At 37.6% G+C, this 16,520-nt stretch overlaps 2 protein-coding genes across 3 annotated transcripts in view; one reads left to right on the top strand and one right to left on the bottom strand.

Moving 5' to 3' along the window:
• Positions 1-5,691, bottom strand: part of Map4k5 (mitogen-activated protein kinase kinase kinase kinase 5) — a 119,979-nt gene extending 114,288 nt beyond the window's left edge. Inside the window, exons 1-2 of the mRNA XM_046461013.2 lie at positions 5,554-5,691; positions 5,121-5,337 (exon numbers count right to left, since the gene is read on the bottom strand). Coding sequence (XP_046316969.1) covers positions 5,121-5,228 — 108 coding nt within the window. The 5' untranslated portion in view covers positions 5,229-5,337; positions 5,554-5,691. The remainder of the gene's footprint in view (positions 1-5,120; positions 5,338-5,553) is intronic.
• Positions 5,692-5,811: 120 nt separating this feature from the next.
• The window catches only part of Atl1 (atlastin GTPase 1), a 69,089-nt gene continuing 58,380 nt past the window's right edge, over positions 5,812-16,520 (top strand). Inside the window, exon 1 of one of the 2 annotated variants that reach the window (XM_046461016.2) lies at positions 5,812-5,985. The gene's annotated coding sequence lies outside the window, so the exon portion shown is untranslated. The remainder of the gene's footprint in view (positions 5,986-16,520) is intronic. The other variant, XM_046461014.2, reaches the window with a different exon arrangement.

Consider the following 16,520-nt stretch of genomic DNA (forward strand, 5'->3'; position numbering starts at 1 on the left):
AGTGTTTCTTCAGTCTACAGGAAAATGGCCAAATTTTTTGACATGACATATGAGGTCCATTATCTGGTCTTTTCCTGCCAGGAAACAGCTTTTGTTCTCCATTTAGACATCTCCACCAGGTTTGGTCACATGGAATCTGGAATGAAGATGTATATCACTCAAAACTCATCATGGTTTCTCAGGCCTCCAGGTGTTTGCACATACCATTCTCACAGTCTGGAATATCTTCTCCCATTTTGTCCACCTAGAAACTACCCTGAATTTTTAAAAAATTCAATTACTTTCCTTTTTTTTCAGTAAATCTTTCCTGGTTTGCTCTCCCTCCTTCTCTCAACCCTAATAAACAGAGTCAAGCAATTTTTCCACTTCTGTTGCAGCACTTACCAAATTATGACTGTTTACATGTCTGTTTCCTGACAAAATTATATGTTCCTAGTTGATAGTGTATTTTCTCTTTCTCATGTCTGCATCTCCATACCCTAACACACAGTCAGCACTCAATAAATATTTCTTAAATGAATGGACGCTTACAGGAATGTTGTGATGTATCAAGCTTTGTTTCCTTACAAGGGATCGTGGAGTATGTTTCATAGTGCCTAAAGTCATTCCAAAATTGTGACTATTGGTTTGAGGGAGAGAAAGAAAGGGCACATATAAAGGAGGGATTCATTACAGTAGACTTAGCTCATCTAGCATTGGGAACCCACTGAAGCATAAGACTACACGACAGAGATTTCTACACAGATTATATTAGCTGCAAAAAAAAAAAAAAAAATCTTAAAAATTAGAAATAACAGGGGCTGGGGTTGTGGCTCAGTGGTAGAGTGCTTGCCTAGCATGTGTGAGGCACTGGGTTTGATCCTCAGAACCCTACTAAAAATAAATAAATAAATAAAGGTATTGAGTTCATCTACAATTAATTTTTTTTTTTTTTAAATTAGAAATAGCAGGGCTGGGGTTGTGGTTCAGTGGTAGAGCGCTCCCCTAGCATGTGCGAGGCCCTGGGTTCGATCTTCAGTACCACATAAAAATAAATAAATAAAATGAAGGTATTGTGTCCAACTACAACCAAAAAAATATATATATATATTAAAAAAATTAGAAATAGCAAATGTGAAACCTAGAAAGATTAAATAAAGGTTCACTCAATGGATCCCTCAAAAACAGTATTTTTAAAAAACATTCAATGACTAGCAAAAAATGTTGGCCATTCCAAGCAAGTAGAAAAAGGCACTAACACCATGATTCCTGTCACAAATTAAATACAAATGCCATTTTGAAAACACTGATTTAAAAACATTTAGAAAAAAGCCTGAAATAAATGATATTAAATTATTAACTGTTTATTTTTGGGTAATTTTCTACCACTAATGTTATTCAACCAATACTTATTAAGCATCTATGTGCTTGCCACAGAGCAGTGATGTACAAGAGACATTCCTGTTCTCCTGGAACTACTCATGTCAAACTTTATAGTCAATCAGAAAAAAGCAATGAAAGTAAAAATACAACTGGGGATGTAGCTCAGTTGGTAGAGTCTTGCCTCACTTGCACAAGGCCTGGGTTCAATCCCCAGCACCACACACACACACACACACACAAAAAAAAACCACGTTAAAAAAAAAAGTAAAAATACATGGAATTGCCCACTCAAAATTGATATCCCACAAAAAGTAATTAAAAAAAAAAAAGAAAGAAAAAGATTCCTAGAATTTTTATGAACTCTAGGCTGGAAACAACACAGTACAAAACCAAATAATGACTGCCCAAATGACATGCACTGTTGATGTGACTGTTAACAAAATACAACAATTGTTCTCCATCACTGTATCACTGTGTACAGTAGTAGAGACACTAAATCTCCAGGGTTTCCCTTCATGTTAGCACATTTAAAATTTTACAGTAATTATAAATTAAATTTGCTCAGTTGAAATTTAATCCATCCATCATCTACCACATTCCTTTTCTCTTTGTTTCTTTCCCCTCCACCATTTCCTGCTGTTGCCCTCAATGATTTAGTCTATTTATCTACAACAATCTTTACATTCCTCTTCTTTCAACCAAGGAACAGCCAGTTTAAGATTGAAATTTCCACTCTTGAGAATTCTCTGGAAAGACAGGAGCTTCACAAGGGATCTGTGGTTTTGAACAATGTAAAAATAATTTACAAAGAGTCTCAAAGTTACAGTCTTTTTAAAACTCTTGCTGCATGATATTTTTCAAGTGTAAAAAAAAGTGGGGTAATATCAAGTACAGTAATGATTAATTAACTTCATTATTCTTTCCTGTAATTATTTTATCAGTTTGTATTATGGATTGAAAATATTTTTTAAAACTTCCTAGTATTCTCAGATTATCACAAGCACAATAATAAATAGTAGAATCACCCTGCCTAGTACTTAAAAAATTTAGCACTACCATCTGTATATTACATGTCTTTAGACATATTAAAGAGAAAATATAAATTGACAAAATTCCACAGGACTTAGACCATTGACACACAACACATGCTATGAAATAGTTTTTCCCAGAGAACTCAAATTATTGAAATTTGTAATAAAAACAGATAGGATATCATAAAAGGCATTGCAAGAATAGAGTATTAAATGCTAACTTAACTGTTGTGACATCAAAAGCAGATGCTCAGAGAACTAGGTGACAGAATCACTAAGTCATTTATTCATTCACCAAAGTTTTAGAAAGCACTTACTCTGTGCCAGGCATAATCCTAGATGCTATTAGAGACAGAGCAGTGAACAAGACAAACATACCTTCCTGGAGTATGTTAGTGGACCAAGATAGATAAGAAAATATGAAAGGCTGAGGTAGTAGCTCAGTGGTGGAGTGCTTGCCTAGCATGTGTGAGACACTGGGTTCAATCCTCAGAACCACATATAAATAAGAAAGATAAAGGTCCATTGACAAAAAATGTTTTTAAAAAAAGAGAAAGAAAATGAGTAAAACATATGTTAGATGGTGGTAAATACAAAAATTAATAATAATAAAATAGGAAAAAAGATGAAAAGGGTGTTTAAAAAAAAGAGGAAGGAAAGAATCAAGTCATGTTGCTATCTAGGAAGAATACTTTGAGTAGAGGAAATAGCAAGAACAAAGGCCCAGAAGTGGGAAGATGCTTATTATGTTTAAGAAACAGCACATAGTGTTTGGGGCTTGTTGGGGAATTTGAGTAAGGCTTTCATGCATAGGAAATATAGCAACCAGTGGAAATAGCAGAGGGAGATGATTCCAGGTGATTAGAATAAAGAAAAGCAAAAGATAAGGAGACATGGATGTGTTAAGGATGTTTACAAACACAGGCTGGCCTAGAGTGCAACACATATAAGTGTGAGCATGATTGTGAAGGCAGAGGACTGTGGGGGCAGTGGCAGGGTTGTGAAGGTGGGGTGTGACAAATGTTTCGTCTTGGATTCTCTGGTTAGGAGTTGTGGAAGAGAGACACAAAACAGGGAGACACCAGAGTAAAAAGTCCTGTCCCTTTAATATAATCTTTATTTTCCCTGGCAAGAACAAAATCTTGCACCAGATAGTTGCTTTAGTTGCTGTAACTACAAAGAAAAAAGGTGGAGATCTTGGGATCTTTGTGGGGAAAACACTCTCTTCAAATTTTCTTGTAGTAGAGAAAAGAAAAGATATGTAAGAATTGGAATTTACACTACTGTATAATTAACATGAACTGAACTGTTCTAAAACATAGTGAATCATAAGACAAAGATGACTAAAAAAACAGGACTAAGAAGGCAAACAGGAATTTCAATTTTTAAAGAAGGAATTCCACAAAAGAGCTGTGGATAAACAATTAAGAACTAACTATATCTAATTTTAGATAAAGAGGAGGGTTCTGTTACAATCAGGCCAATTTTGAATTCAAAGATATTCATAAGGACCTTGCTCGAAATTCATCAACCCAGTACCTGGAACATGGTATACTATAAAGAACATACTATAAAGATTAAAATGCTTGTTTAAGGAATAGAAAAACCTATTCATTAGAGCTCATCTCAGTAGAATAAAGCAGTGCTGGAGCTACCTTGCACCACCTGGAATTATTACTATTAATAAGGAGGAAATTAAACAATAGCAAATAAGTAGGAAGAAGAGATGTTTTCCTTCCATATTCCCACCTGTGCAAAACAACAACATAACCCAGAAGAATTTACTAGTTAATTCTCTCATGACACAAGGCCAATTCAGTTATATGCAGGATTGTTGTGTGGAATAATGGGCTGTGAATCACATGATCAGAATCTAATATACAATGCAAAGAAACTTCCTTAACTTATATGCAATATATGAGTTAACCTATATAGGTTGCATTAATGTTCCCTTTTTGAAACAGAACAAAAAGCAATCTCAATTCCTTTCCTTTTGACCCTTCAAAAACTCAGATGACTTAAGAAACTGATTTGCTTCTCTACATTTTTTTTTATCCTAAACTAAGAGTAACTCACCCTCAACAATTGTCTAAAGAAATACAGTGTACAATAAAAAGACACCAGTTCTTATCCATTCATGATTATGAGATGCTGTAAATCCCAAAGAGAGGAACTGCTAAAAGTAGGAAAAAACCCCAGTAAGTTAATATCATATTTCAAATCATCATATACATATGATAAAACTTCTACCAAAAAAAGCATCTTTCTACATGAGATGATGTTTGTAACACACGTCATTTTTTACTCAATATAAGACTGCTTATAGTTACAATCTAGAGACAGGATTTCATATGGCTTTTTTTTTTTTAAGACAAGCTCATTCATTAAAACAAGTTTTATTTTTTTTTAATGCAGACATTTTAATGTCAATATTCTTTCCTGTCTCACCACCTTCCATGAAGGATTGTCCATGCTAACGCTGGAACAGTCTTCACTACCATAACTATGCTTTAAAACCACAAAAAAGTACATCGCGGTTTCAAGTGTGGTTAGTTCTGTCTGTTGGTAGCAACAGTCCTGAGCCATGAGCCGAGGGTGCTCTGAACAGAGTAAAAGGAACCCCGGTCGCTTCCTCCCCAAGATGCAACAATAAAAGCATCCTCCCGGCTCCCCATACTTGGCCAGAGGCGTCCCTATTCCCGGACCCGGCCGCCCGCCCGGCCTCACCTTGTAAACGTCCCCATAAGTGCCGCTGCCGACCCTCTGGACGAGCTCGTAGTCCTGCTGCGGGTTCCGCCTCAGGATGTCCGCGGCAGGCCGCAGTGGGGCCTCCATCTTCACTCAGGGCCCGGCCCCCGCCGGCTCTGCCTGAGGCGCCCCGATTCCCGCTAACGAGGACGAGCGGCGCCGCTTCCCAACATGGAGCCTCAGCCCGCAGCTCCGCCTGCACAAGGGACGAGCAAAGGCGGGTAGGCATCGCGGCTCCGACCCGGAGCGGCCCAGCGCCTTCCCTTCGGTCCCGCGGGAGCCTAGGACTAGCGGGCCGGGATGGATCCGGTCGCCTCGTAGCCCCATTCGCGCCGCGGCCCTTCCCCCTCCCCGACCGCCCGCCGCTGCCCGGCCCGGCCTGACGTCCGCGGGCCCCGGGCCGGCTCGGTACCTGAGAGGGGCTCTTTGTTGAACGCCGCGTTCGGGCCCTACTTCCTCGACGGCGCCCGCGTCCTTGTCCCTGCGCCGGCCTGCCGCTCCGGGTCTCGCGCTGCTGCTGCCACCCGCCCGTTGCAGCGCGCGTCCTCTCCAAGACCGAGGAGGCGCGTACTGTCGCCGCCGCCGCACCACGTTCCCCACCCGGGGCTGCGTCACCGAGAGACACGTTCCCGGCCAGCGTGGGTCGGCGCCCAGCGGCCCGCCCGACCGCGCTGGCCGCGGGACCAGAGTGCCGCCCTGAGGCCTGTAGAGGGCACGACACCCTCGACCGCGCCGCCGCGCCCCCCAGCCCAGCACGTCTTTTCGGAGCCTGGATTTTCTCTCCTGCTCACAGAGATTAGGGACACCTCCCGGGAAATCACCGAACCGTCCCCAGATTCGTCAGGTAAACTTGGACGGTGACGGGCCGAGGGAGAAGGGTGGGCACGAGGGCGATGGAAACGCACTTCAATAAAAGGTACGTTGAGGACACTGGACCAGAAGTAACCAGGCTGTGGGGCGGTGGGGAAGGAGGTGGGGAAGTGCCTGGTTAACTCAGCCGCGGCACACCCTACTGCACCTTCCGGTTTTGCAAACCATTCCTAGTGGTACCAGTTTGAGGCTGCACTGCTCACCTACACAACCTGTCCTTTACTGAAGTTTTTTTTTTTTTTTTTTTCTGAGACATTTCTGAAAGTCCCAGTTTCTAGGAAGTTTCAAAGGCCTATATCCTTGTTGGGCACAATGACAGTATTGCATTTTTAATGATATCAGAAGTTCTGTAAGGGCTAAAACAAACTGCTGGCTCTGCCACTTCCTCAGTAAGTGATCTGGGACAAGACATTGTATCTGGCAACATCTCAACATCCTTATCGTAGCTTGAAGCGGGTAAGATTTTGCACCTGACACCCAAGAAAGAGTTATCAAGGGTTTTATAGGATTGTAAAGAGGGTTAATCAATTATAAGAGGTTTTAAAATACTTTACAATGCACAGAGTACTGAACAGGAGTCGAGGGGAGTAATTTGGCTGATATTTCACAAACTGTTTTGCAGTTTCAGTTCCAATCTCGTTCTGACCGTAGAAATAAAGTTACCGACTTCATACTGGTAATGTTATTTCTGGAGCCCAATAGAGATTTTCAATAGAAAAACCAGATAACATTCAGCCACTGCATTTACTGACTGAAAAATCCCCAAAGAACAATTTGCAGATGATGACATGGCACTTTGAACATACAATTCAATTCTGTTCTTGGGAATTATACTCCTTATTGTTGACAATATAATCAATTGTATAATGTAGAAATTAAATTCACACCTTAACAGAACAGGGAATATATGTATTTTCTTGTGCCTCATGCATAAAGGGCACTTATTTAGTGAATATAAGTAAGCCTAGACTTATATGCTCCATGGACAAAGCCTATGTGTTTGCTGCATTTGAAAAAATTGTTGAAGAACAGTTCCTTCTTTCAGAGATTCTTGGCACTTGTTTTGGTGGGCACATACTTTTGGCTTCAATGACTGAAAACCTCTTCACATGTTCTATTGGTAACTTAGTACTTATTTACTGTCCTAGATTCATTTTGGGTTCCCAGCCCATTGCTGTTCAGGCACACACACAGCCCTATTGGATTGATCCTTTCTCCAGTCTGAACTGTATTTATTCTTATTTATAACTGCATTATTCCACAGAGAATTTCAAACAGCATACAGAAATTATATACTTATTTTTATCTTGTATAAAAATAGGTAAGTGGGGAAACTGGCATGAGTTAAAGAGGGGAAAATGGGAAACCAGAACAATGCAACATATGGACCAAAGAAGAGGGTTTTATAATGTTTTGGAGATTAAGATGAACCAATTGATGGAGAGGCACAACTTTTCCTGATGCTAAGACTTCAGAAAGATTTATCTCATGAGCCTTCATAAAGTGGAAGTTCTGAATGCCTGGTTTGAGACAAGGATATTCTTCTGACATTCCTTTAAGCATGTTATTCTTGATACACAATATTTAAAATGAATTAGTCAATAAAAAGTTTGAGGTCATAGGCTTCAATAAGACTCTGAAGTGCAGATATTTTATGTTGCCAGTAATTGCAGATCCATATGCTTTATCTATCAATCCAGAAGCGGATAGCATGGAAAAAGCCAAGATTCTATGCGGTGGTTTAAAAATTTGTCTGCTATAATCATCATTTTTACTTGTACCACAAATGATGCAAAGAGGAAAACATTTGCTTAATCTAACTCCAAAAGAATTTTAAAGATTTTTTAATACTGACTGAGTTAATTTTAACAAGATCAATGATGTGGGATGGTTGGTAGAAAAATTCAATTTCATTATAATAAAAGTATAGTGAGTAACTTAATTTTACATCTTAAATAATGAAGCATGTAATTTCAAGATTGAAAGTGATATAAAATAAACCATTTTAACTAACATTGTAAAGAAACTCTTACAAACTACCCAATTTTATAATGATAACATGGAATAAGAATAAATATGGTTTAATAAGTTCTTCATCCCAAATTAGTTATCACATGTGTCTTCATAATATCTGGCCTGTAAATATTTAGCTTTTAGTCTTATCCATATAACGAACTGTCATGGTTTGCTCTATACTCTGAACTGTTTTTTCCTTCTTTCCAAGTTCTTCAGTAAAATGATTGTAATTTGTGGCCTCTAGTTTCAAGTTCAACTTTAGCCAAGGCTAAACAATAGAAAAAATTGTGATCATAATATTTTTATTATCCATATAGCTAAAGTTCACAATTCATCATCCAATAGAAAATGGCCAATTAAAACCTTCAAGTGTGATTGGCAGAGTATAAGGAGGACAATGTTTTTAGTCTATGGAACATATAGGTTTGAGTAATATAATCTCTCTATTTTTATATTTTTGTTTAGTTGTTGATGGGCCTTTATTTTATTTATTTATTTATTTATATGCAGTGCTGAGAATCCAACCCAGTGCCTCACACATGATAGACAAGTGCTCTACTGCTGAGCTACAACCCAGGCCCTAAGTAATATGATCTTTTGGTGAACCTTCCAACATAAACTATTTGCAAAATGTAACTTTATGGGACTGAACTGACTGTTCCATAGAGTTGTTAAATATGAATTAATTTAACGTTAGAAGATATTACCACAATTATGATTTGGATTTTCATATAGATGGTATTAAACTGTCCTTTTTATGACCAATTGTCTTTAAAGGCTAAAACAATATTTTCAAAGTATAGGAAAATTCTTATATTTTGTTCTGAAGAATAATAGAATATGTATCTTATTTAGAATCAGGATTCAGTCATTTTGAGAGCTTTAAGAAGAGGTGAGGAAAATACTGCACATTTATTTTTTTTAATACAGCTTGAATTGATCTTTGGATATGTTAAGAAGCTGCTGTTTCTATTGTTTTCTCACATTAAAATAGGTGAAATATGTACACCTGTAATCCTAGTGGCTCTGGAGACTGAGGCAGGATGATTATAAGTTCAAAGCCAGCCTCAGCAATGTAGCAAGGCCCTCAGCAACTTAATGAGACCCTAACTCAAAATAAAATTTAAACAGTGGTCTGGGGATGTGGCTCAATGGTTAAATGCCCCTGGGTTCAATCCCTGGTACAAAAATAAATAAATAAAAATTTAAATAAAATAAAATAAGTGAAATGTTCAGAAGCAGTACCTAAAGTGTATGTGTTCCTCACATACACTAGAACTGGGAGCAGAGGAGGACACCATGGCTGGCTGTGCCCTGTCCTACAGATACATAGCTCTTTCAGGATTCTGACAAGTTCTCCTTTTGAAGATAGGTAAGATGATAATGGTTTTCCACTGTTGTTAGTCTCAAGGTGCTTCATTATCTCTTGTTGGTTCCCTTAACCCTGTCCTCATTTTTATAAACAGCCCTTTCATTAGATTCTCTTTCTGTATTATCTCTTTCTTCCCAGACCTGTGATTGGTACAGTTACATGAATTGCAAATAGTATTAGAAAAAAACCTCAAGATGGCTTTCAGGGGTGGTGTTTTATAGCTGACAATTGCCTGTATAAACTCTTGGCCTAGGAAAATGGAACAATGGTATTCTATAGTATGGAGTGGCATCACAGTTATTTAAATATCTATTAGTAGTGACAAGAAATGGCGTGCCAGTGGAGGACACAGTATTGAAAGTTCAATGTCTAGCACTTAACAGCTATGATAGTCATAATTACTAAAATTGTAGTGTCATTTGGCTGTTCTCACTGCTTTGGTGAGAACACACACATTCTCTCTCTCTCTCTCTCTCTCTCTTTCTCACACACACACACACACACGCACACACACAGAAACAACTTGGATTCCATGAGGCATGAGTAGAAAACCAGAAAGTTTCTTTGACAGCTTTGAAGAAATTCATTATCTCTCATAGTTGCCAAGCAGAAATGGCTGAGGATCAAGCTCAGGGTCTGACTATACAGGCTTTGGCGTTGTAGTGTCAATTAAATGTGAGAGGTAGTTCTGTTATGCTAAAGTAAGGGCACTAGTGGAGATCTGGGACTCTTTGACATGGGATGTAGGCATCTGAGTAAAGATAAATGAGGATGAGACTCTGAACAAGAGTTAGAGCTTCAGCGTAGCCAGGATGGAGAAGCCCAAGGCCTGGTCTTGGAGGAGAATGCTTGTACACTGAAGATGTTATAGTATCTTACCAAATACTTACGTAATAGATGTTGGCACTGAAAATAACCTCTGCAGTCTCAAGATAACACCTGAAATTAAGATTTTATGTATTCAGTTGAGCATCTAAGAATCCTTCTAAGTGGGTTACTTGAAGCTTTTAATTAATAATAGCTTACAGTTTATTCTGCTTGAGATGCCAGAATTTCTCGTACTGAGAGTAAGGAATCTAAAGTTTCAGGGAGATGGGAATGTTGAATTTATTCTATTATGTGCATCCTGCTTAGTCATGTTTATTCATTCCACCTCTAGAAGAGTCCATAAAACTTGCTTTCATCAAGATATTGAGTGGGGAGGGCACAGAAAATGTGACTCTTTTCAATAGGTTGGAGATGATAATGCCACTGTGAAATATTGAGATAATGGTAAAAGTCAGGTGGCATAACTATCAAAGACATGTTCAGTACAATTACTGTGATGATCCTCATGAAGAAAAGATATTCAAGATATTTGATTGCAAGAATATAGGATGGATTCCCAAGTTTCTAAAAAAGTATGCTTAAGCACTGCTTTATATATGTAAAGAAAAAATTCTAGGATTGATGGACAGAAACCTAAAGGAAGTCACTATTCCAGAGATTCAAGACATATTATCCAATTCCTGGTCTTAAATCAGTTCACAAACCTGGAATCCTTTAATTAAAAGAGAGGCCATACTCCTTTGAGGAAGGATCCTGTAGTGCAGGCAAGTATAGAAAGCAAACCTTCCCTGTGGCCATTTCCAGAGGAACCAATGGATTTACCAGGATGATTGTGAACTGAGGAATGCACAATTCTCATACCTTCTGAAGACTAATAGATAATGGCACTGAAAATAACCTCTGCTGTCTCAAGATAACACCAGAATTATTCTAGTGATCAGAGTAGGGATTTAAGAAAGTCAAGTATTTTCTTGATTCAGATCCATTTCATTATAGAGTCCAGTGGAATTAAAGATCCATTCTGGGAATATTTTTCCAGTTCCAAAATGTATGTGGGAATAGAAACCTGACATGTTGTTTATGATTGTGAACTAAGGAATGCAGAAGTCACATTCCTCAGGACTACTACAATTGATGGGGCCAAAAGTAATATCTCAGCTAACCCCTCCCCTGTGTCTAAGTATAAAATTAATATTATACTTTATCACTGGGAAAATTAGAGATTAGTGCTACCATTAACAATCTGAAAGATAAAAATCTTTATCTTTTAATGTATCTGTTTGGCTTATGCAATAGTGTCTTAGTTTATTTTATGCTGTTATAACAGTGGAAAATTCATAAAGAAAAGAAATTTATTTCTCACAATTGTGGAGGCTGGGAAGTCCTACATCAAGATGCCAGCATCTGGTAAAAGCCTTAGTGCTGTTTTATCCCTTAGTAGGCAGAAGGGTAAGAGATTGCTAGTCTGCAAATTTGAGTGGGGAAGAGAGGAGCAAACTCATCCTTTTATCAGGAACCCACTCCCAAGATAACAGCATTAAGCCATATATGAGGCAGAGCCCTCATTATCTAATTTTCTCTTAAAAGTCCCACCTTTCAATACTGTTAAGTTTAGAACACATGAACTTTAAAGGACACATTCAAATCATAGCAAATCACTGAATTAGCTTTGGAAAATGGGGATTATTAAAAAATTAATCAAACATTAAAACCAATCATATTTGTAGTTCTACATGTAGGATCTTTACTACAGCAAATCAGTACAACCCTTGGCACCTAGAATATAGCCGTTGACCTGAAACCCAGAATGGTTTTTTTTTCCAGTTCCCATCAGCTGAACTAATCAGAAGCAATTTACCTTTCTATGACTGTGATAGCATTATCATTGCCTTACTTTTTCTGCTCTGTGATAGAGTATCATTTCAGAGGGACCTTTGTTTCCTTGATATCCACCAGAACATCATGATAGTCTATTATTTTGATGGCATTATGCAAATAGGATCTGATAAGTAGGAAGTAGCAACTATCCTAGATACTTTTAAAAACACTGTATCTTCCAGGTATAATATAATGGTGCTCATCTGTATTCCAAGAGTCTCAGAATGCTGAAGTTCAAGGCCAGCTTGGGTAACTTAGCAAGACCATCTTAAAATAAAATAAAAAGGGCTGGGGATGTAGCTTAGTGGTAAAGCACCCCTTAATTCAATCTCCAGAACTGCAAAAAACAAAAACCCTGCACATGATCTTATTTCCTTAAGGGGCTCATGAACATTTAGCTGAAGAAGAAAAAGTTCTAGCCTGGCTCATGATATGTGAGCACCAGCCTGAAGTAGCCAGCCACTGAATTATGGCCCCATTCCATAATTGAGTGGTCCTGAGAGATAGTGATGAAGAGAAATTCTCCCAGTGGACATAACTTTGAATAATGCATCTAATTGTCCTCTTTGTTAGGAGAAGAGTTGGCCTGAGGTATAAATCTATAATGATTTATGCTTAGTAGCTAATAGGTTGGTCAATGACTTGGAAAGAAGAAGATTTGCAATAAGAAAGCTATTGAGAAAGGTATTATGGATGGATTTTCAAAATTGCCCAAAATGTGAAAATGTTTATGAAGTACATTGCTCCCCACCACAGGACATATATTCTGATAATCAGTTATGTATGATGATCTGTCCTATGGATGCCAGTGAGCCTCTTTACCCAGTCACTCTAGTGCTTGCTTAATGAGTCTATATGGCAATAGGAACTTAGGATAAGAGTAGATTCAACAACATGGACTTCTGCTTGCCATGTATAATTCAATTAATGCTACTGCAGAGTGTTTGAACTGCTTATAGAAAAAGTCATTGCACAGACTCCAGTATGATATTGTCCCCAGTATGATCTATCAACCATATGGTAGAAATTTAATTACATTAGATCCCTTCTATGGAAGGCAGAGTAATTTACCTTCCCTGTCTATAAACTACCAGCACCACAATTCATGGACTTCTAGAGTGCCTTATTCATCACCAGGTGTCACAAACAGCAGGATCTTTGAGAAAGAAACTGATTTTACTCTGGGGAAATTGTGGCACCATGGTTACGTTCATGGAATTAGTTGATTTTACCCCAAACCCATCACTTAAGAAGTAGCTAGTTAGGTAGAATGGAGGAAAGGTCTGCTGAAGAATCAGTTGTATTGCTATATGACAGAGAACTCCTGTGAAGATATGGTATAGGAATTAATCCTAGTAGTCCCTTTATGTTGCCATTTTCCCTATATTCAGAATGTATGAACCTGGGAACTAAGGGGTAAATGTCGGAGTGACTCGTCTATTATTCCTAATAACTTGAATTTTTGTCTCTACATTCTTGGAGCTTGCTGGGTTTAAAGACCCTAGTGTCCAAGGAACAGACACTTGTACCAGATAACACAGTTATAATTCTATTAAATAGGAAGTTCAACTGACCACCTGGCCATTTTGGAGCCTTCAGACCACTGAACCAACAATTAGAGAGGGGGGTCATTGTACTAATCAGGGTGATTGATCCTAGTTATCACAGGGAAATTGGTCTTGCTCCACAAAGGCAATAAAGAGGGTGCTTCTTAGTAGTCACATGTCTCCTATTATTGGACACTGGGAACTTGCTGCAACCCAGTGAAGATAAGGTCACTAAGGACTTAGAGACTATAGGAGAGAAGTTTGGGTCAGTTCACCAGATGAGGTATTAGTAGAGGGTAATGAGGAAAATGGAAGCTATAATTATTACCATGGGCTATGGGCCCAATAACTACCCTTTCTCCTCTTTCTTTACTATTAGAACCTCAGCTTGATTGACTTTTTTCCAATGGTTATGTCCTTCTGTGGAGACTGAGACATTCTCCCATCCTGGGGGATAAATTTGAGTCCAGCCTCATTCTTCTTATTCAAGAAATACTTTAGGATTGGACAATTCTAGACAGTGACCAGAAGGAAAAGTCTGTCAGCATGTTCCTAGGAAGACTTCTCTTGCTCTTATCAAGGTGCTTATGACACAGACATGCCTTTTTCTGTTTAGGTGTGGCAACCTGCCTCTAATGACTGGAATGCAAATGCTGTTTTAAAACTATGAGAGAAGCCAGCAGTAGAATAGAATCCAATGCACTGAGGATGCTTTACCTTTTCTGGATTGGTCTGTGCTTAGACATGGTTATTTCCCAATATCTTTTCCCCCTTTTATATTAGGCACCCTAAATTTTAGTTACATACATGGTATATTTATTAACTAGGTGGAACATGGTAAGTCAATGATATTTGAGAAGAGATGATATTTGAGAGTTTTATGAGAGTAAGTATCCTCCATTTTGTTTAAGCTAGTTTGAGGTACATCCCAAAACATTCTGATTGATATAAATATTTTTGCTACTTATAGAGGGAGGGAACAAATGGGGGCATCAACTACTAGAAACTCCTGATCAAGGAAGCCCTTTACTTTTTTTTTTATTAGAGCTTTATAGTTATACATAGTATTTGTATTCATCCTGAGAAACTCATGTGTGGAATTCTATTTCAGTTTCTGCTCCCTTTTCCTTCCTTCCCTTTCCCTCCCTGTCTCCTTCCAGTCCTCCTCCCCTCTCCCTTCCTGTGCTTTACTAGACTTCCCTTCTGGAAGCCCTTTACTTATGATAGTATAAAATGAGCAACTTAAAGGAGCCAACAGAAGAAAAAATAATTGAAGACACAGAAGGGAAAGAATAATTTATGGATTAACATTTTAGAGAAGGAAGGAAGAGGAAGAGTACTTAATACATATGGAGGAATATCATTTTTAATTGAAAATAAGCTTGACGTTTGACTTTAAAAAAACTTTATAAGATATAATTCAAGTACCATACAATTCACAATTTAAGTTGTACAATTCAGCAATTTTTATGCTCTAATTTCTCCCCAGTATCCCATACTCCGCCTATCAGCCCTAAGTAACAATTAGCTTCCTTTTTGTATATGTAGATTTTCCTATTCTAGGAACTTCATATAAATGAAATCATACAATTTGTGGTCTTTGTGGCTGGCTTCTTTCACTTGGCATAATATTTTTCAGGGCCATCCATGTTGTAGCATATATTAGTACTTAATTTTTTATGACCAAGTAATATTATGGTACATGAATATAAACCATATTGTGTTTTCCCATTCATTAGTTATTTAGAATTTGGGTTATTTCTATCTTTGAATATTATTAATCTTGTTATAAACTTACTGTGCATGTTTTTGTGTGAACATATTTTGTAATTTCCTTGGGATATATATATATATATATATATATATATATATATATATAATTCCTAGTTCATGTTAATCCCTTGTTTAACTTTTTGAATAACTACAAGACTGTATTCTAAAGTGACTGCACCATTTTTTATTCCTACCACCGGAGTGTAAGGATGTCAATTTCTCAACATCCTCATCAACACTTGTTGTTGTCTTTCTGACTACAGTTAACCTAGTAGGCAATGAAATGGTATCTTATTGTGATTTTGATTTGCATTTTGCTAATAACTAAAGATGTTGAGCATCTTTTCATGTCCTTATGGCCATTTGTATGTCTTCTATGGATGAATGCCTATTTAAATCTTTTGCCTATTTTAAAAAATTGAGTTATTTGCATTTTATTTAATACCTCAGCTTCCGATTCAATACCATAAAGTTCATTCTATCTTCTTTCTTTCTTCTTCCTTATTATGCTTTACTTCCGGTATTAAAAATGACCCCTCTCATTATGCACCACATATTTATTCAGTCCTAGAACATAAATAAAATAATTTCAGAATTTCTAATTCCTATAAGCTGGGAGAAAAAAGTTCCAAACTAGAGTGCAATGTTCTTTTTGTCTTTAGGCTTGTAGCATGCAGTAAATGCATTCTACATCCTTCAGTGTAGTTTTGTCATTTACCTACAATACAATTAGGTTCACTTTTTTTTAACTGCTTGCAATTCCATTTTTAGTTCTCACCATATTGTGGTTAGTTTTAATTATTTATCCATTTTGGAGAATGAGAAACAGTACCATGGTTCTAAGAATCAGTTATACAAAGTTTACACTTAGAGAATAGTACCTCCAATCCTTATGACCTACTCCATTCTCCTTTGTTTCTTCTCTGTTCTTACTATCTCCCATAGGTAAACAATCTCTTTGGCTTCTGTTTTATTCTGATTGTATTTATTTTGCACAGATGAACAAGACATTTCTTTTTTTTTTTCACATTCTTTCTTACAGAAAAGTTATATTATCAGCCTCTTGACACCCCTCCCCGCCATTTAACAGGAGGG

The sequence above is a fragment of the Marmota monax genome, unplaced genomic scaffold (assembly GCF_021218885.2).
Source record: "Marmota monax isolate L192 unplaced genomic scaffold, Marmota_monax_Labrador192_F-V1.1 WCK01_AAM20220418_F8-fsc00001, whole genome shotgun sequence".
Lineage (NCBI taxonomy): Eukaryota > Metazoa > Chordata > Mammalia > Rodentia > Sciuridae > Marmota > Marmota monax.